The following is a 20,671-nucleotide window of genomic DNA, read 5'->3' as shown; positions in this document are numbered from 1 at the left end:
AACACAGCTAAGGTTGTTAAATGCACAAACATAAATGTTTGCTCCTGACTTAGCAGCTTAAACAATAATAACAGTATTAGACACAAAATCCTGAGATTCAGTCACTTCTGTTCCATGAACATTTCAGGTTTTGCTGTAAATTTAATGGAATTTATGTGGAGGAATGAACAGACTCCCCAGTGAAAACATTTGTACTTCAGTGCTTAATATATACCATACCTGCTGTATATTAGAGCTGGAGTAAATTTAATTGTGTAACTGATGTTTCTTCATGCACACAGACTAGATAATAGCACAGAAATTCTGCACACAGTCTGTTTTAAAACAAGAATGAACAGCACTGTTAATGAGTTACAACAGTCATGTGATAAACTCAAACAACAAATGCTGACAGATTCACTTCAGTTTATACAGTATTACTTGTAGATTCCATCTAAAAATCAGTCTTGAATTCTCTAACACTCTGAATTATTCCTGACTGAGGCAGCTACAAATGAAAGAATGTGTTTCAGTGGTAACCTACAAATGGTGAAATGACAGGGAAGCCATCTTCAGTAAGTGCATATGAAACATTGCCAGGGTAAACACAGATTGCTTTATTAAAAAACAATTTGATACCATGCAAAAAGCAGAGCATAGTTCACTTTTAGTCAGACCACTGAGCTAAGATTCTTTTTATGTCTACATTACATGAAAAATTAATCTGGTAAGAAGTTTTAGAAACAGAAAAAAACCCAGCTAAACAGAAGCTAATGAACTTAAAAAAGTTCCACAGCTTTACCAGACAGGATGCATTCAATTTTACCACTAAATCACAAATACGCATATTCTGTGTAGTAGAAGTTGAATAGTAAAAACTGAAATAGAAAACAGTGAGATAGCTTTTTGCAACCCCAGCAGAAATTGTCATAGTTTTTGCTTACTTTTGACAGGAGTTTGTACTTGATACTTATCTTTCTTAAAAAAATTCATGTGTCTGCACACCATTAACAAACTTTATAGAAATATTTTAAGACAAGATATCAAGCACGTTGTTTTTCTAATTCTGAATTCTGTTCATAACATCAGAATGGTACATTCTTAATATTATGATTTAAAATATTGTCAAGTTAATAACGTATCAAAATAATTTACATAAACTCTTTTATTTATAACTAGTTCATCATCACAAAGCAACCCACATTATCAAACCACATGTTATTAGTACCTATGTCTCATGGAGACAAGTAATTTTCATAGAATAATAGAATCAATAAAGTTGGAAAAGACCTCCAAGATCACCAAGTCCAACCTTTCACCAAACATGACCATGCCAACAAAACCGTATCACTAAGTGCTGCATGCAGTCTTTTATGGAACACTTCCAGAGATAGTGACTCCACCGTCTATCTTCCTGGGCAGCCTATTCCAATGCTTGACCACACTTCAAGTGAAGAAACTCCTCCTGATGTCCAACTTCCCTTGGCACAGCTTGAGGCCGTTTCCCCTTGTCCCATCACTGGTTGCCTGGGTAAAGAGGCCGCCCCCTACCTTGCTACAACCTCTTTTCAGGAAGTTGTAGAGAGCAATATGGGCCCCCAAGCCTCCTTTTCTCCAGGCTGCACAACCCCAGCTCCCTCAGCCGCTCCTAGGATTTACTCTTTAGACCCTTCACTCACTTGTTGCTCTTCTCTGGACACGCTCCAGCCCCTCAATGTCTTTCTTGTACTGAGGAGCCCAGAACTGGACACAGCACTCGAGGTGTGGCCTCACCACTGCCGAGTACAGGGGAACAATCACTGCCCTGGTCCTACTGCCAACACTGTTCCTGGTACAAGCCAGGATGCCATTGGCCTTCTTGGCCACCTGGGCACTGCTGGATCATGTCCAGCTGGCTGTCAACCAGCACAGACAAGCTGACTATGCAGGAAGTTAGCAGTGTAACAGTGACTGCACGGTGTACTGTTATAGGGCAATCACAACCTTTACTGGCATACGCTAGCTGGTACAGTGACATAAGCACTCTAGAAAGCAAGCTATGGACGTTCCCAAACCTCTTTCAGAAATGAATCCTGGAGGATTCAGCTGCAGCAATTTGAGACATTACCACTCAGCTCCCAGGACTGAACCTTCTACGTTCATAATCCACAATGCAACCTTCAAAGTAACAATCACTTGGATTTTACCAATCTTCGTGTGATTGACTGCCTGAGTTATCTGAAGATAGAGCAGCCATGGCAGAAGGCTTGTAGGTAGGACAGGTAGAAAACTTACCTTAAGCCATTAGAGATATATTCAGTAGGAGTTTCTCTGACAAAAGCTTGCTGTGGCCTGCAGTGAACACTGTGCTACAACATGCTCTGAGGATCCAGTGACAGAAGTGAATAAATCATTTTCTTGATGCAGTTCAATAGCAGGCCATTACAGATAGCTATTCTAGTTTGAATGGTTTATTTCCATCTTTTAAAGATATCAATTTGAAACAGAAAGCAACAATCAATGTAAGGCACAGTACACAAGCATCTAAACAACTTTACTAATGCATTAAGGTGTGCTTTTATTACCCAATGATTTTATTTAAGTGGACAGAGAATTAAAGTGACAAGACATACTCTTTTTACTTCCTCCCCCCTTTTGCCATTTCCTAGCTCAAGTTTAGCAAAGATTCCATCAAATGATCAGCAAGCTGTCAATTTAAGAGAATGATCAAACAGATCTTCAAATACCTGTGGAATAATCCTCATGATGCTAAAGTTCTGTTACAAATGAATTCCGGTGTTTCTAGACACAAAGTGACAAAACCCAAAGCTGTAGGTACTGTCACACTAGGCATTCAACTGCTCCTCTGCAGAGGTAAATGTGCTATAGGACAGGGTGAGTGCACAGCATATTGGTGACAAGGAAATCACTGTGATTATAATTCATAACTTATCTTCCCCTACAAAAAACAGATGACAGGAAGATCTCCAATTGTCTTCACATCCAGTCAGAGTTAATCAAAATTCCTTGAAGGTCTGTACTACCAGGGATGCTTGCATGTACTCTCAATTCTCAGATGTTGTGGAACAAGTTAGAATGGTCCATAAGGACTTCTTACCTCTTCATTAAAGGCTCTCTACTACTCTTTAACCCCCCTTCCTTGCTTGCCAGCATTTTCATGCAATTTTCTTTTCAAGAGAAAAGAAAACTTGGACTAAATCTTAGAAAGACAATTAAATATTCTCAATGTAAGTCTTGTGTAGAGTCATAGTTCCACTTCCAGCCTGTTATTCCAGATGTCAGACAAATATATTTTTAAATGGCAATGCGAAGGGCCTGTTCAATGGTTACTATTCATCACTTCTGGCTACTCAGTTCTTAGGAAAACAAGCAGACCATAAGAGCCATCAGATGCTTGAAACAACCATTTTAAGAAGTAAGTGTGCCCTAAGGACAAGTGTCCTCTTCTAGGTTGAGATGTTAATAGGACAAAAGAAATTAAATGCAAGCTACTACTTGCTCAGTTGGTCGACTTAGCAAGGGGCTTGAAACCATGAAGTGAAACTGAGTGAATCCTGGAATTTTATTACATGCAGCACCTAGGAAAGAAAGAAAGAAAAAAAAAATTCTAATCTGTTACATTTGGGATTAGTGTATCTGTCATTGTATTTTATCATCTAAAGATCCAGTTACTGATTCTACTACAGTGGTATAATTATTCTTTTACAATCTGTTTAACCCAAGACATCTTGAAAGTATTTAATTTTTAGGTTAAAATACAGTACTACTGACTGCTGTAGTGCAATTAATGTCCTTATACTACAATTCAAAACAGTAACACAAGTCAGGAAAATCTCTCTTTCAATCCTCATTAATTTAATGAGTTCCTTCAACACTAATCTCTTAAACACAGAACTATAGGAAGTAAGAGATCAAAGAATAAGGAAAGCAGTCTACCTAAATAATCCACATTGATTAGCAAATTGTACTTCCTACTGATCTAAGAGTTTACTAATGAGATGCCAGGTGCAATGACTACCCTTAGATTGCTTTGAAGCTATGCTTAACATTCAAATACTCCCTCCATTATGCCATATCTAGGGAAGGCAAAGCAGTCTTTTTTTAAAACCTTCAAATTAATCATATACAGTGCAGGAAAACAAATGAAGGTTGTAAATATTTTTAGGTTTTGCCAAGACTTCCATAAATTTTGTGAAAGTCTAAGACATAAAAATGCAAAATTAAATTATCTCCAGTTTGCACTAGGACACAGCTGCCCTGCTAACCAGCATTCCATACTATGAATGGTCAGTACTTCTGCAGTCTTCTTCTTTAAAATCTACATACAGTTTTGTACATCTGTGATCTCGTAAGAGTCAAGCACCTTTGTCTGAAAAAAAAAAATACATACCATAACTTCCAGTTGTATTTGCACAAATGATAGCACCAAAGAACTTTGGAGCATACTTCTGGATTCTGGAAATAACTTTCTGACAGGCTACTGTTGGGTCTGTTCCCATCCTCATATATTCCACAGCTTGATAACTAAAGAAAAGACAACCCCATACCCAGAAAATAGGCATACTCAGGTTATATAATTTAAAATACCACTGAAGAGACCCTGTTTCTTTGACCAGTGGAAACACATGATAAATAATTTTTACGCCAACTTCATATGGGCAATTATTACTCAAGTTCTACATAAAAAGCAATTAAAAACAAGACTAAAAAGGACTACAAGATGTCATCTATACCATCTATCATTCTATGGCAGGTCAAGTCAAGATGGAATGGTGATCATTTGCAGTAGAAGCAGCTAAGCAAAAGATCAGTTAAAGAACTGTAAGGAGCAGCGGCTTAGAGGACTCAGTAGCTTCTATTTTTCATTATATTATTAAGTTTGACATTAGAAGTAATTGCTAGTTTTCAAAAAGGCTAAAGCCAAGATAATTTTTTGAGAAAACTGAGTATCACATTATTGATAAATTACTGATTTCAGTAAGCATTAAAAAAATCTTTCAGAAAAAAATTAAGTTTCTGAAAACATAAAAATTGACATATTTTCTTTATTTTATGAATACAAAGGCACCATGTTTTGATCAGGAATTCGAGCCGCTTTCAAACTTTTTACAGTGATGAAAAAAAGTCTTATTCTAAGAGTAATCAAAATGAATTTCCTTTATATCTAAAGGAATTGCTTGAGATGAACTGTTTGCATTTCCAAAATGTCCTGAGAGGTAAAAAATTACTTATGTTGCCATTTTCTTTCAGAACCTGAAGATTAAATAATAACTCATGACATAACTTATAAGCAAACAACATTCGATCACTTTGATGAAAGATGCATATACCGAGACCAACTCTTTCTTACACTAAGACATCTACAGATTGCATCAATTACAAATGTTACCAAAGTACCACAGAAAAGAACATATCTTCTATTTTCAGACTCCCTATTATCTTTGATTTATTCTAACAATCAAATAGGTTCAGATTATCTAAAGATAACTATCTGCATTTAAAGCTATATTTCACAGGGGTCTCTTCACTATCAAAAACTCAACAAGAAGTTACCTCTTCAAAGAAGGCATACAGAAAATATTAGCAATTTTTCCCCTTTCTTTGACACTTCCTTCACTTCTGGGAGGTTATTTCTAGTCTTTGTTTTTTTCATGTGAGAGTATCTAAATATCATGGAACTAGTAAAAATCTTTATCTATGAGGAATCAGTAATTAACCACCTAGTCTGGTGGTTAACCCACTGGTGCCGACGTGAAATGTTGTAAGCATTACACACAAACACTTCAGGCTGCTTAAGAGCAATCTAAGCTTTTACTGACTAACCTTATAGTGGAGATAAATTCACTACTAGTCTTGGTATGTTATATGATGAGACAGATAATTCATGAAGTTGTCAACTGCCTTGTATTTGAAAGACTGGCTTGGAACAGCTTGAAATTCACTGACGACATCTGTAATAAATATGCAACAGCTACCAGGCTTTCTTGGCTGCCAGAGTTTCAGAAAAGTCGCCTGAGCAATATGAAGGCCACTTCTTTATTATCCTTCAAGCATCAGTGCCCATTATGTTCAGCATGGATTTCCATAATTCATTCCTGCTGAGATCGACACACAAAGATGCTCATGAAGAGAACCATGTCTTACAGAGTTTATGCAACCACGGTGACAACACTAAAGCACCTCTTTCAGTTTCAAATTACATGCAATTACAAAGGATTGCTGCAGTGACACCTCCTGAGTGAGCTGAGACCCACGCCTCATCCTTTCTACAATTTATGATACTTTCCCACAACAAAATTCTTTGGAGAAGAAAGCTAACTAGTTCTGCTAAAAAGCATACAGGTTGGAAATATATTCATTACATGCTGCCTGTTTGCTCACAGCTTGGCAGTATTAAGGGAGCTGTCATCAAGATATTTAAGTCCCTTCTTTTAAGACAGATCATAAGAATAACTTGATTCTGCTACTGTTCTTTCCCCTTCCAATCCTTCCACTGCCACTTCAGCAGCCACTAAGTCAGACCATATTTTTAATCAATTTCTTCATTTGCTGCAGAAATCTGGCAAAGTCTGCCCTAAGGACAAACCTGGGTAAGAAGCGCATCATGATGTCACCATCCCCCGTGGCTGCAGCTCCTCCAGCTGTACTATCTGCATAGGATCCCGCTCCAGCTATCGGAGAATCTCCAACACGTCTGTGGTGAACAATGAAAAATAAAAACCAAACTTTGTCATCCTTACTGCCTCCAGCTGGCTTAGTATTAAACCCACAGGAGAGCAGAACAGGTAAAAAGGTCAACCCACTGCAGTCAAAAGCATTGTCTTTAAACTACCAGTAAAAGTGATCTGTGATAACCTGACTGACCTGAGGCTTAATCCACCTCCAATGCACAACTGTCTGTTATTATACTGACTATAGTTAAGCCAGTGAGGTTTACCCTGTGGGCAACACTAAGCAGCTGGGGACATTAATATGTTCAGTAACTTGTTGCTAAATCCAGAAGTTGTCTGACTTGGTTGACAGACAGTAATCCTAACTGTGTAGAAACAGTATCTCAAAGGCGAAACACAAACCTGGGGCTCTGATTTTATGTACATTTCTTAGGAGACTGTGCACCTCTCCAAAATGCTTATTTGTCTCTGGTGCCTTGCCTTTCAAGTTGTCTCACAACTGTGCCAGTTGTTTGTGTCTCTGTATGGTGAATTAAGCAAGCTGAAAAACAAGCATTTCCTCAAATAAGCACACATAGTCTTGCAACTAAATCGGCTTCTCAGTATTAGGATCTATGGCAAGTGCACAAAAACAAGCAAAGCCATTTTGTGATCTAAAGGTTAATGTTTTACACCCCAATGACAAGTTTAATGTAGGAAACAAGGTGGAGAAAAGAGCTTTTTTGTAAAATCAAGAGATACTAACCCTGGAATTTTGTGGATTGCACCATTAGTAGACGTCCCAGAAGCAACGGTTCCACTCACACCGATTACAACCATACCTACGATTTTCAACAGGGAAAAATCACATTCAGAAATACTACTAACGAATTTATTTAATTGGCACTATGCTTATCAAACAGAACCACAATGCCCAGACTATTCAAACTACTGATATCCTGAAGTACAAGAGTGGTACTCTTTAGGAAAACAAGTTCTTTTTAAAAGAGATTTGGAAACTTTTAGGATATATTACAAGAGCTCAAAAAGGAATGTGAAACAGTAAGTGCCACACTGTTCAGAGCTATATGTTGCTGCTGCCCAAGCAGCCACTGCCTCCTGATACACACCTTTGCTAACCAGTAGAGAACAAGTACCTGGTGTCACCACACCAAGCACCAATATCATCAGAACAACAAAGTTTGGAAATTATAAACAATGCTTGAAGGAAATTTTAAAAAAAGTCAGATGCATGAGCTTATATTTGGCAGAAGATGACATACTGCCTACCACAGTAACTAGAATTATATGACGGGCAACCAAATGTATGGATGTGTCTACCCCTTGCTAATTTTGTGTGTAAGAAAGCCACTGCCTCATACTAAAGAAGTTTAGATTGTCACTTGGAATCAGATTTGGGATCAGCTGCTTCTCCATTGAGCAACACTTTACCTCCATAGAGCAGGAGAGGGCATGAATTGCTGCTAGCATAAAAGTCCAGTACAAACAGAGCCAAGAAGCAGAATTTGATGAGCTGAATTCTGTTTCTCTGACCTCACTAAGCACAGAAAAGACCTCTTCTCACAGAAAAGCTTCCTGACCAGCAAAAAGACTGGAAAGGCATTAGTTCCTACCAATGTCCTAAATGCATGCTGAATGAAGACTCTTAAAATGTGCTACTCACAGAGATATTTCATATGTAAAACAGTGGGGTGGGAGAACTTGAAATACTAATACAAAATACCATCATTTACTACAAAACAGCTTAGGACTACTTAATGGTAGATGAGTTCTTGAATTGTATTTAGCAGATTCCTCTCTCCTGACACTCCACATTTCTGAGTTTTCCAGCACTTACTGAAGACTGTTTACCCCAGTAAGTAAGCTAGCTATCAACTTAAGAATTTGGTAGGTCACCTGACTTTTGTAGACCATTAATTGATTATTAGTAGGATGAACTAGAAACAAAGGAGAAAGAGTCACACTTGAAACAAGTTGTTAATTCTTGGTATTGTAAAGACCATCAGACAGAAAGTTCTGGATTGCTAAACTGAGAAAAAAACCAAACTAAACCAAAAAGTGCAAGTTTCAAGACTACAAAATATAAAGCTTTGAAAGACATGAATCTGTAACTGCTCTAGTCCTTTGTCTGATCTGCTCATTAATCAACTTATAGGCTTAGCAATTAACTGTCCTCAATTAGTAAACTCTCAGAAGTTTTTGGGACTACTACTGCTAACCTGTTTTAAGCATATTAGTTTCTGTAGAAATTTACTGATCTAGAAAAAAGCCAGAATAAATGAAAAATGAAAGCAAACTTTGTTTTATAAGCTTAAGAAGTGTGACAAATACTGCTTTTAGTTGGCAACAGGACTAATGGTTTACTCATTTCTCCTACCACTGCAAGGCCTTTTAAGTTGGTCTGACAGCAACAACATAATCAAGATAAACATAATTATTTTTAACTTAATCAGTTTTTAAAGCATCCACAGCTGCCCAAGCAATTACGCCAAGGTATCTGTGGGAAAAGCAGTAGGACAATGAACAACAGCTAAGGGCAAAAAATGAAGCAAGTGGCTGTACGGTCAGTGAACTGGAAAAAAACCAAAAACAAATCCTGCTTTTAGGCACTCCATCCTAACACATAAGTAACAGAATCTTGAAACCACTACAAACAGGAAATAATTCCTATATGAAATACTTTCCTTTAAATCAGAATGACTTCGTCATTAGAGGAATGAGAGAAAACAAAGATCAGCATCAGAGTTACCAAAAGTTGTTACCAATAGTATCATGGTTACGAATGCTTCTTTTTGAGCTGGTCTGTTCTTCTTTGTAAGTTACTTCTTCAGGCCGTTTATATGGTCCACAGGATTTTGAAGAGTCCGGCACCACATTCTGTAATTAGTTTGTGATTTGAATGAATAATATAGCATGTTCAATACAGATAAATTTAAAAATACTCCAATCAATACCTATGATCTACCATACAGGCATAAGATGCCCAGTACTTAAACCACAGAGATGTACTGAGATCCCACAAATTGTTTTGCTTAATGAATAAAGACTGATACTTGGTATTATACAGCAAAAAGATTTTCCTAGTGGAAAAGTTATGTTGTTCAAATTAAAGACTCTCCTTTTCTCAACTGACCGGTCAAAAAAACCCCAAAACCAGTGTACAAACATGTAAAAATCTGTAACACCCGAAGCAAAAAAAAAAAACCCCATCCAAACAAGCCAAACAGGTAAGTTTAATGGACATCTGCACTAACCTGATGTATTCACAGGTCTGCAAAAAGCCTCTCAGCTAACTATTTAAAGACCTTAATTGCTACTGTAAGGTTTTCTTTCAGAAATTTATACATGCATCAAAAAATACATGCCCTGCTTTGTTTATTTTGGTAAGTCCTGTCCCAATTAAGAACTAAAAAATACCTCCCACACCAAAATACTACTGCAGCAAGGTCAAAACCAGCAGGATCTAAGAAATATGAACCAGACACACACACTCCCAAGTCTAGCAAGTGCTTAGTAATACCAAGTTTTTCTGTTTAATAAGCAAAACTTCTTTTTCTGCACATGTAAAGTGTAACTTCAATATAAGCTGAAAGGAAGAGGCAGTGCTGCATTACTGACTTTCTAAACCCCCCCCCTTTCACAGCCATCAATTCACTGTACCTTCCAGTAGTTTGGCTGACAGCTTTGATTAAGCCACTCTGAATACAGTGAAAGGGATTTCTGGGTAGTTAAATCTTCATATGGAAACCCCATTCTTACAGCAAACAGGGAAGCTTGAAAAGCAAGAATAAAAAAGAAACATTGATTTATTCACAATTTTATGTATTTTATGATAATGCATTCATGTTGTTTTTTTTAGAAATCAAGAAATTCTACATCCTTTGTGGAGATGAGAAATACATCTTCAGGGAGCAGTATCAGCCATTAGAGTGATGTAGAACTGCAGTAGCCAGCTCTCACTTCACAGGCATTAACATAAAAGTTTTCCCATTGAAAGAGAAACAAATTCAACTCTGTAAATCAACTGGACGCAAATAAAAGTGTGGAGCAAGAATGGCCTAGGCTGTGTGGGTCACAGAAATAAGTAAGTCATATAAATATATTTTCCTTAAAAAGCTAGTTTTCTTATTAAATATAAGTAACATAGAAGCACAAAGTTTGCCATTAAAACTCTGATAATTGAAAACAATCCACCAGCTTACATAACATTTCACTTCTTCCTTGCAGCTTTAAAAGCAACTGCATCCTTGTTTTGAAAATTAATGTAGTACATGCCAAGAGAAAAAGAAATGTGAAAGAAATACCAACACAAGCAATGAAAGAATGCTACATTTCTAAGAATGACTTTTATCATTAGGCAAAGGGAAAAAAGATCAACTCTTCTTTCATCTTTTAGCTGTAGATACCTTTGATATTACCCAGTAACAGATAGTGTTGCTAGGTTCAGATGCTTGAATTTTTACTATCAACCCTTGATAATAATGTCACTATAATACACAGCTGAACAAACTTATTGAGTCCAAGAATTAAGAGAAGCCTTCAAATATTTCTGGACTGCTTTTCTATGTTTTTCTTAAAAACTGACACAATTAAAGTACCTTAGCACTCAGAGGAAAAGAAAACTGACAGCTTCAATAAATAGATACTTTTTTTCCCCCCTTACAGAACAAGCAGGCATGATTTGGGGTTTTTTTTGTTTGCATTTTTTTTGCAAGATAAGACTGCTTGTGCATGTTTGTCAGGAATACTTCTATAATTTTTGAAACATTGTTTCTATTTCAAGAAGCAGAGTTCCTCATTTTTACACTCTGAACTGTTTACTTGGATTATTGGTCTATTACAAGAACAAGAAGAGAAAAAGGTCACCATGATTATGAAGCTTTCCCATCTGTTAGAGACAAACAAGAAAATTTCTTGGCAATAACCAAAACAGGTTTTTTCCTTCACTTGTAATCATCCTGCACTGAATATTCCTCACCAGACTCTCTACACTAAGATATGTATCCTTTATTGCTAGTTTTCTAAGACTTCCCCAAAAAAATTAAGGCAACAAATGGAGAAAGCAGTTCTTTTAACAATGCAAGAACTGATGAGTGTGGTTATCTGTATCTGTTCAACAAAAGCTACACCACTGTCAAGAAGACCCAGGGAACTGGGTCAGCTGGTCAGCCTCACCTTGATCGCTGAGAAAATGGAACAAATAACCCTGGAAATAATTTCTGAGCACATGAAGGACAAGTACGTGATTAGGAATAGTCATCATGGCTTTGCAAAAGGGAAGTCCTGCTTCATCACCCTGATAACCCTCTATGATGAAACAGTTCAGTAGATAAGGGGAGAGCAGTGGCCACTGTGTACCTTGACTTCTGTAAGGCTCCTATAAGATGCCCAAAGAGCAAGTTGATGAAGTATGGACTGGATGAGCAGACAGTGAGGACTGAAAACCGGCTTAAGGGCTTAGCTCAGAGGGTTGTGATCAGTGGTAGGAAGTGCAGTTGGAGCCAGTAACTAGCAGTGTCTCACTGGGGTTAATACAGTGTCCATAAAACAACCTGGCCGGACAAGGTTTGGTTCTGACGGGCAGCAAGGCTGAGTGACAGCCAGCAACATGCCCTTGCATCAAAGGCAGGTAACAGTGCAAGCTGGGCTCCAGCATTATGAGAGTGCTGCCAGCAGGTCAAAGGAGTCATCTTTTCCTTTACTCAGCCCTGGCAAGGCCACACAATGGAGTACTGGGTCCAGTTCTGGGCTTCTCACTACAGGAGAAACATGGACATGCTGGAGACAGCCTAGCAAAGGACCACAAAGATGACTAAGGGACTGGAACATCTCTCCAACGAGGAAAGGCTGAGAGAGCTGGGACTGTTCAGCCTGGAGAAAAGAAGGCTCAGGGGGGATGTCATCACTGTATATAAATAACTCAAAGGAAGGTGCAAAGAGAACAGTCAGTCTGGTTTCAGTGCTGCTCAGTGACAGAACCAAAGGCAATGGGCACAGACTGAAACATGAGGTTCCCTCTGAACAACAAGAAACACCTTGAGTGTGATCAGTGGCACAGGTTGTAGAGTCTCCATCTCTGGAGATATTCAAAAACATCTGGACAGAGTCCTGGGCATCCAGATGTAGGTGGCCCTACTGGAGCAGGGGGGCTGAACCAGAAGACCTCAAGTCCTTACCAACATCAACTATTCTGTGATTCTGTAATACATCCTCTTCTTTAAGTTGTCTATGTACCAAAGGTTTTAAAATACCTAAATTTCAATTTTTTGAGTCAGAATAAACAGAACTGTTAAGGCTATTCAGGTGTCATTGCATTCTAACAGGTTGAAAAATTGTTTTTAACATCAGAAACAAAGTTTTTATATTACTTTCACTAAAGTTTTACACATAGAAACGATGTACAGGACATAAATTTTAAAATTATCAACTCGTTGAAATTAATGCATGCCACAGCTTGTCTCTTCTTTTCTAGTGTCAACCACTCATAAAAATGCAACTTTAGAAGACATGCAGACTTCCCTGGATTATATCTTTAAGTATATTCAAATAAAAGTGTAGTTTAGTTATTGGGAGAAAAATATGGAATAACCTCAGCAATTTTGCATCTTGAATAAAAAATGCCTGCAGAGATTCCATGCATTTATATGAAAAGGTTCTACTATTCTAGCTAGCTTTTCTTGTAAATATTTCTATTTAGAAAATAAACTGTTTGTTCTCTCACGTGCCAGTTTGAAGGTTTAAATGTATTTCTTTTTATTCACCATTTCTTTCACCCAAGTTCCAATTTCCCAAAAAAATACATTTCTTCAAAAGAGATAGTTTTTCTCAATTTCTCCACTGCTTTCATTAATTCATTAACATTAAACACCATCTCCAAATTTTATTCAGATAAATCTTCAGCTTTCCCATCTTTCTTTTGCTATTAGTGCCAGACATTTTCTTCTGAGGAAGCTATCACTGACAGTAAGGACTCAGCATAACAACCTTGTCCACGTGCCTCCACTAGGCAAGGAGATGTCTACTTAGGTTGGAAGATATATTTTAAATCAGCACTTTAATCCTTCTGTTTCTTCATTTTCCTTATCTTTTCTGCTCATTCTACTGATTAAAATTTCAAAATACTGTGGTAACTAGCAATGACAGGCAAATGAGTATTAGGAGTATCTCTCCCTCCACTATTTAACACCTGACCAATTTCCTTTTCTGCACTACCTGTGAAGTATCTCTAAGCAAAGCCACTTGTAATCACGGTCAACTGCCTTAAATTAAACAGAATCTGCAGGTTTCTCTGTTCAGACCTTCTGTCAAACTGTATCCTCACCTCCCAAAATTGTTCCCTTTTACTCCACCAAAAAATTGCTCTTGCACTTACTTCTGTACATGCTAATTCCTTCAAGAATCTTCTACCTTTTCTCATCAATTTCAAAGCACTTGAATCACCATTAATGCTCAGATGTCATTTTCCACACTTATCTCCATATTTCTTTCTGAGCAGGTACAGGCTCAGAGCAGGCTTCTTAAAAGACAAGAAGCCTGTTCACCACTCACATACCTCTGGGGAATGTACATCTCTTTTTGAAACTGGTTTAATTTTACTAACAGCAGCCTGTATTCAAAAAGCTCAACTAAGCCTCCAATTTGTTATTGCTCTTTTGTTGTGCCTGGGAGTACAGCCTTTAATGGGCTTTTTTACATTTAAGTTCTCACTAATACTTTTAGACTATGAAAAACACTAATCATGCCCAATATATACTATTAAAATTTAACTCTAGTGTCTATTAATTCTGCAATTCCTTTGAAAAAATTACTTCATGGATTTAAATGCTACATTCACATCTAACAGTTTCTATAGTGTCTTTTAATAAATCATCTTTGAGAACTTGGATATCAGTAATATTAGCAAAGCCTTAGGATTACAAGTCAATATTTGCAGTTAAGCTGGTCTAAAAATAAACCTATTTCATACACACAGAATGACAGAATAAACACTTTTGAACTATTTGAGTAGATTGATTTGATTGTCAAGGAATTCTTCCACCCATATTACCCAGATTAAAACATGGTAATTCTAACAGGAAGTGTTTTAAAATGAGGGTTTGACTCGGAAACAGTTAAAGGAGTAATTACCTGACTCTCCCACTAGTAATGTATGCTTAGTGTACTCAATGACCTTTCGTGCTACACCAATTGCATTTTTCACACGCCTGAGATCTGCAACAGCCCCGACTTCCATAGTGTTGCTGGAAACAAGGAATATTTAAAACTTATTAAAACTATGAGAATAACTGCACATTTTTTACTAGACAAAATCTGTTCTCACCTAAATCAAAAAGCTTGCTCCTTCAACATAATGCTTTAATTGGTCTGTGCCACGGACAGATGGCATCACACTAGTAGGGAAAGACTGCCTACATATATTGTTTCCTTTCACAGGCATGGAGATGTTGCTCAAGAAACAATACCTCCATTCACAGTAATATTTTCAGTAGAGTCACTATGTTATTACATAAACTCATAACATGAACCACACACTTGCAATTACTTTTTAATCAGGACAGCTTTAAACAGGAAATAAATTATTGAAAACAATTGCTCCAAAAGTGAAATATTTATGGACTGAATGTAAAGGGAAAGCTAACAATGCTGAAAACCATCTGTTTTGCAACTGCTATACCTAGAACTGGATTACTGCACTACAAGTGAAGAGCCATTTCCTATTCTTCCACCAATCAGGTATGTTATTTTTCCTAGTTCCACAAGTTAGCTTGTCCCATAGTCAGCCCCAAAGCAACAAGATCTTGTAACAACCCTTAGGTGCGCTAAAAATTACAGGGATCATTTTTATCTCTGTGCAGTTTCCTTACCCATCCATAATCATTGCATCCAGAGTTGTTTCTCCACTTTCATCTGGGCTTCCTCCGTATCCCACACTCCCATCACACTGATCAATCTGACACTGACCACAGCCTCTCTCGACTGCGTCCAGCTCCGAACCTCCCAACTCTAATACTCTCCAAGCTGTAATCAACACAAATAATTAAATGTCACCAGGGAAAAGAGTTTTCACTACTGTTTTAAACATGGACGTGATGCAGGTGCACTACTTAAGTGGATAAAAACCAGCAAACTATAACTTACCGATTATAGCCAAAATATAAATATAACCAAAAGAATGTAAAGCATTACTTTTCTAAATATTCTTTTTCTTGCATACCTGATTAGTGTTTCTGACTGAGAAACAGAGCTTTTCTTCTGACTGAGATATTATTTACTAACAATCATCACAAGTTCTCTGTATCAAATAACCTTCTCTGCCCAGAACCAATCATTACTTGGTAACTGCTTTTTTAAAGCCTTCTGGGAGAACAAAGAGGGAAAACCAAATCTTTCATCTCAAAAAAAAAGCAAAAAAAAAGGCCAAAAAAAAAGATGCCCTCAAAAGCTTTTATGAGAAAATTGTGTCCAACTGCAGAATAAAAAGGTCTAAACCTACATCAACAACTAAGTAAGCACAAGACCAAAGTGAAAATTATATATATGAAATTAGATCTCCACGTTCCCCTGTTCAACCCTTAGTTTTCTATTCCTCAGGATCTAGATCATGGTGCAGTTTTGTAAGACAATGTCAAACGACATGCCTTGAATACACTGAGTCTGAAGGCATTGCACATACGACATTTCACAAGGTTGGACCTCAGACAAGATCTTCTGAGGTGCCTGAGCTTGCTGGCAGTCTCAGTCCTCCTTATTCCTATTTGTGCTGGCTCTGGCACTCTGTCACCTGACAGACCCAGCACATGGGAGGCAGCAGTTGCACACATCCCAGCTCTTTCTGGCTGAAGTAAATCAGCTCAAGAAGTAAACCACTGTCTCAACCACCTCAAGAAGCCTCATCATCACAGATGATGCGTGCAACTGCACGAAGTTACTTGCAATAAAGACTTAATACCATGCATCCAACTCCACACATGCTTGCCTCTATTACAAACTTCAGTGTGAGGAGTACTACTCTAATTCCTATTACCTTTATTGCCTTGAGTAGTTTTAGCACAGGCTTTCAGAAGCTGCAAAGCAAGAGCCTTGCAATTTTCATGAGTGTATTTCACTTATGACCAATAGAAGGCTTTACTGATAACTCATTTCACAAGCAAGAATTCTGTAGTAAGGAATTATTTACAACTCAGCTTCAATAAAATAATCTGCAAGTCTTTTAAAATTACTATTCACAGCTAATTTACGTTGCCATAGGAAAATCTGCTTTGACTGTCAACAATGCATCACAAAACATGAGTTTCAAAAAAATAATTTAACTACTTAAATCTTTAGGGGGAAAGAAGGAATCTCAAAAAAAACACCTTTAAAAAACACTGCAAAAAACCACAGGAGTGCAAACCACATTACTAGCAAAACTATGTCTTCAATCTAGCTTTCCCACAGTTAATAACTCCACTCTTTAGTTTTAGGGGGTTTTGGTTGTTTTTTTTAACGTTATCTCCCAACGTGGGAAGTTAAACCATTTGCTTGCAGGCTCTCAGAGGCAGAGAGAAGGAAGGGCGAGCTCCGGGGCTTGGCCCTTCCCATAGGAAAGGTAACCCTTTCCAAGCAGGCCGAGGCACCTCCCGGTGTCTCCCCGCCGGCAGCGGGGCTGGCTCTGAGCCGTGACGGGGGAGCAGCAGCCCGGGCCCTCCACAGCCAGAGCCGCTTGGCACCCGGGTCACAGCCCGCTCCTTCTGCCCACACATCAGCCCGGTCACGCCTGACAGACTCATTTTTCCTAAAGCAGCACCAACACCCAGATCCACCTGGCGGCCCCTCAGCAGCAGGGCACTGCCGGAGGGCACCGAGCCGCGCGGCACAGCACCGCCCCACCCGCCCCGCTCCAGCTCGGGGCCCGCCGGGACACCTGTCTCTGCGGCCGTCCTAAACGCCCAGGTGTTGATGACTACAGGCAGGGCGGCCGCTGAGGCGGCGCCCGCCGGCGTCAACACGGCGAATGAAAAGAGCGCGACCACCACCCACTGCCGGCCCCTGTCCCGTCCTGCCGCCATCGCCGCCCGGGCCGGCCCTGCTCGGCCGCCTCCAACCAGGCGGCTCTGGCGGCGCAGGCGCGCTCGGCCTGGCCGTGACTGCGCTGCCCGCGGGCGGTGCGAACGTGGCCGGGCCCGCGGCTGAGCGCGGTCGGGGGTGGAGCTCTGCAGCCCCGTGTCGTGGCAAGGAAAGCTACGCCGTCAGCAAAGACTGAGGCCCACGCCCACAAATAGGATTTGAGTTTCACAGAATCCTAGAATGATTTGGGTTAGAAGGGTCCTTAAAGATCACCTAGTTCCAAACCCCCTGCCATAGGCAGGGACACCTTCCAGTAGACCAAATTGTTCAGAGACCCATCCAACCTCGTCTTGAGCACTTCCAGGAATGAGCTTCCCTGAGCGGCCTGTTCCACCCTCGCAGTAACGAATTCTTTCCTAATACGTAATCTAAACCTACTCGCTTTCAAATTGAACGTGTTCCCCTTGTCCTGTCACTACGTGCAATTCTAAACAGTCTTGCCTCATCTTTCCAGTAAGTTTCCTTCAGCTACTGGAAAGCTGCAATTAGGTCACCCGGAAGCCTTTGCTTTTCCAGGCTGAACAACCCCAATTATCTCAACTTTTCCTCATAGGAAAGGTGCTCCATCCCTCTGATCAAGTTAGTGTGGCCTTGCTCTGACAGGTCAATGTCCTTCCTCTGTTGGGGTCCCAGAGAGGTGGATGCAGTGCTTGAGGTGGGATCTCACCAGAGCACAGCAGAGGGGCAGAATCACCTCCCTTGACCTGCTGGCCATGCTGGTTTTGATGCAGCTTTTTTATTGAGTCTGGGTGTCTGTTACATCCAGCCTGCTTGTGCGGGGCCCCCAGCTGCCGATGAGATCGCTAGCAGTGCTGAGTGCAGGAGCTGAGCTGTGGTGGTGTGAGGGGGCTGTGCAGCAAGCAAGGCTGTAGGATGGGGATAATCTCCACCTAAACTTATGAGATCCACTTGCAGCATCTTCACGTGCTACCTTGCTAACATGGATGTCTTTCTCAAAAGTGCCTTATGGCACAGGGACATTTCTGTGAAGGGCATGTTTTGGGACTTACTACAGCCAAATAGTTTATGGGAAAATTTGTGAAAAGCCTTGCTTTACAGAAATCATAAAATGTATAACAAGTCATTTCTTAATTCTGCCCCTGGCATCCAAGGTTTTCATTATAAACAATTACCAATAGTTTAAAGCCATTTGACCCTTGTTGTAGCAGTCTGACAGTTTCCAGGTCCAAAGGCTCACCTGCTGTAAGTGCAATTTACTGGCTTGTGTTCAGGGCTGATAATGTTCAAGGACTCTCTGATCATCAACCAGCTATTATATCTGAACAACATGATAAAAAGGTGACTTTTGTTTCTATGTGGATATAAAATCTACTCTTTTTTTTTTTTTTTTTCAAATACTCTTTTGGCTTGTCCTCATTACTGCTTTTCAATATATAATGGGCCAAACTCAATTACAGTTTACCAGCAATTTTGTTGGTCTTGTATTTGTACTAAGAGGGGATACTTGGACCTCATGTGTGACAACCTCAGGTTTGTAGGCACATATAAATTGTGAGTGCACCCAAGCTGGTTTAAGAAGCCCAAAGCAATATTATTTTTATTACAACAAAACATTCCACAGCCTTTGGAATTAAATGATTGCCATGAAAGAAATGTATTATCCTTTATTACAGAAGTCACAAAATAATAAAATACAGTATTGGGTTTGACTTCAGTAATAGCATGGCCTTGGTTTCAGCCATTTCTCAAAAGCGAAACTACAAGTAGTCTAGAGAAACCTTTACTCAGGTAACTGCTGTTAGCTGATTTATTTCTGCTATTACTGTTCTTACTTCTGTTACATATTTCTGTGTAAAGCGGTTAGGCAAGGGAGATGGGGCAAAATACAGATCCGAATTAATGTTTGCTGAAGGGAAAAAGAGCAAAATATTTTCAGGAAACAAATTTAGTAATAAGTAAAAAGAAAAATATAATCCAACACATTCATAAAGTGGACACATTAATGATATTTTTCAATATAGTTTTCTTTTAGCGAGATAAAATGGACTGTTATGAAAGAAAACCACTTTAATATGGGTGTCAATCAAGTAAAAGTATTGACTGTGATGGTTTCATCTGCAGGCTGAGCCTGCACAGCTGTGGAGAGAATGTTTTGTATGACTTGAAACAGCATAACATTATGCTTTGAGGCTCATGCAGAAATTCAGTTGGTTTGATTTCTGTGTCATGCTTTCTAACTGGCGCTCAAATGTGAATGACTTCCTGCTAGAAATAAATGCAATTTTGAATCCATGCTTTACTGCATACAATGCTATTTAGTATATTTTTATACTGTGTGTGAACGAACCCACAAAGCAAATACTAGTTTCAGATACACTGTGTAAAACCAACAGCAAGATCAATAAAACTCTCTTCCTACATGTTGAAAGCTGAGGAGAATTTGAGCAGAGTCTGTCCAAAGCAGCTCTGCAAGTCTGTTCTGGCTACATTCATGGGCTCTTGATTTATGTTCCGTCTCTCACATAAAGTATTTTAAAATTGGTCTTGGGATTTAAAACTTCTGTGTATTTTCTTAAAAATTCCCTTTTTAAAAATTACTAACAAAAAATTGTTTTATATCAGGCCTTCCTACATCAGCAGTGGAAATGCCCCTTCATCTGTTTGTCCCCAATACTTACTGTTATCTTCGAGACTGTAGCTAAGGTAAATGGTGATACTAGTAAGCTTTTGCCTCTGCTGCTAAAAAGCAAATCAATGTTTCTGCAAGGAGAATTTTTGTTCAAATGTATATTATTGAAAGAATATTGTAGAGAAAGACTTGTATGTACAAGGGATTACTGAGAGGATCTACAGCAGACAACACTGACTGGATGGCACTGAGTAATTAATGAAAACACAGGAGGAAGTTCACCTCTTTCACTGAGAGGGTCTGTTCCTGCAGTGGCCAAATTCTA

The 20,671-nt window shown here is 39.0% G+C and overlaps 1 protein-coding gene across 2 annotated transcripts; it reads right to left on the bottom strand.

The window, feature by feature from the left end:
- Window positions 1–576: 576 nt before the first annotated feature.
- Window positions 577–17,738, bottom strand: AGA (aspartylglucosaminidase). 2 transcript variants are annotated; one of them, XM_048303914.1, is made up of 9 exons: window positions 17,554–17,736; window positions 15,515–15,668; window positions 14,778–14,890; window positions 10,311–10,423; window positions 9,413–9,527; window positions 7,396–7,471; window positions 6,566–6,673; window positions 4,370–4,503; window positions 577–3,557 (listed from the first exon to the last, which is right to left on the bottom strand). In XM_048303914.1, exons 1-9 carry the CDS (start codon window positions 17,696–17,698, stop codon window positions 3,457–3,459), a joined length of 1,059 nt encoding a protein of 352 aa, XP_048159871.1. In that variant the 5' UTR covers window positions 17,699–17,736; the 3' UTR covers window positions 577–3,456. The 2 variants fall into 2 exon arrangements, with proteins under 2 accessions (XP_048159871.1, XP_048159873.1); XM_048303916.1 differs by lacking the exons at window positions 577–3,557; window positions 4,370–4,503 and adding an exon at window positions 4,512–6,074 and having other exon boundaries at window positions 17,554–17,738.
- Window positions 17,739–20,671: the final 2,933 nt, after the last annotated feature.

The sequence above is a fragment of the Corvus hawaiiensis genome, chromosome 5 (assembly GCF_020740725.1).
Source record: "Corvus hawaiiensis isolate bCorHaw1 chromosome 5, bCorHaw1.pri.cur, whole genome shotgun sequence".
Lineage (NCBI taxonomy): Eukaryota > Metazoa > Chordata > Aves > Passeriformes > Corvidae > Corvus > Corvus hawaiiensis.
Note: the sequence above shows the minus strand (reverse complement) of the source record. Positions and strands in the feature narration are given on the sequence as shown.

What these genes read in the sequence shown, in the direction of transcription:
- AGA (XM_048303914.1), bottom strand. Translation starts at nt 17,698, where the DNA reads ATGGCGGCAGGACGGGACAGGGGCCGGCAGTGGGTGGTGGTCGCGCTC. An exon ending in GATGCAATGATTATGGATGG is followed by an intron (nt 14,891 to 15,514) that starts GTAAGGAAACTG and finishes CCTTGTTTCCAG; the next exon opens with CAACACTATGGAAGTCGGGG. An exon ending in ATTACTAGTGGGAGAGTCAG is followed by an intron (nt 10,424 to 14,777) that starts GTAATTACTCCT and finishes TTGCTTTTCAAG; the next exon opens with CTTCCCTGTTTGCTGTAAGA.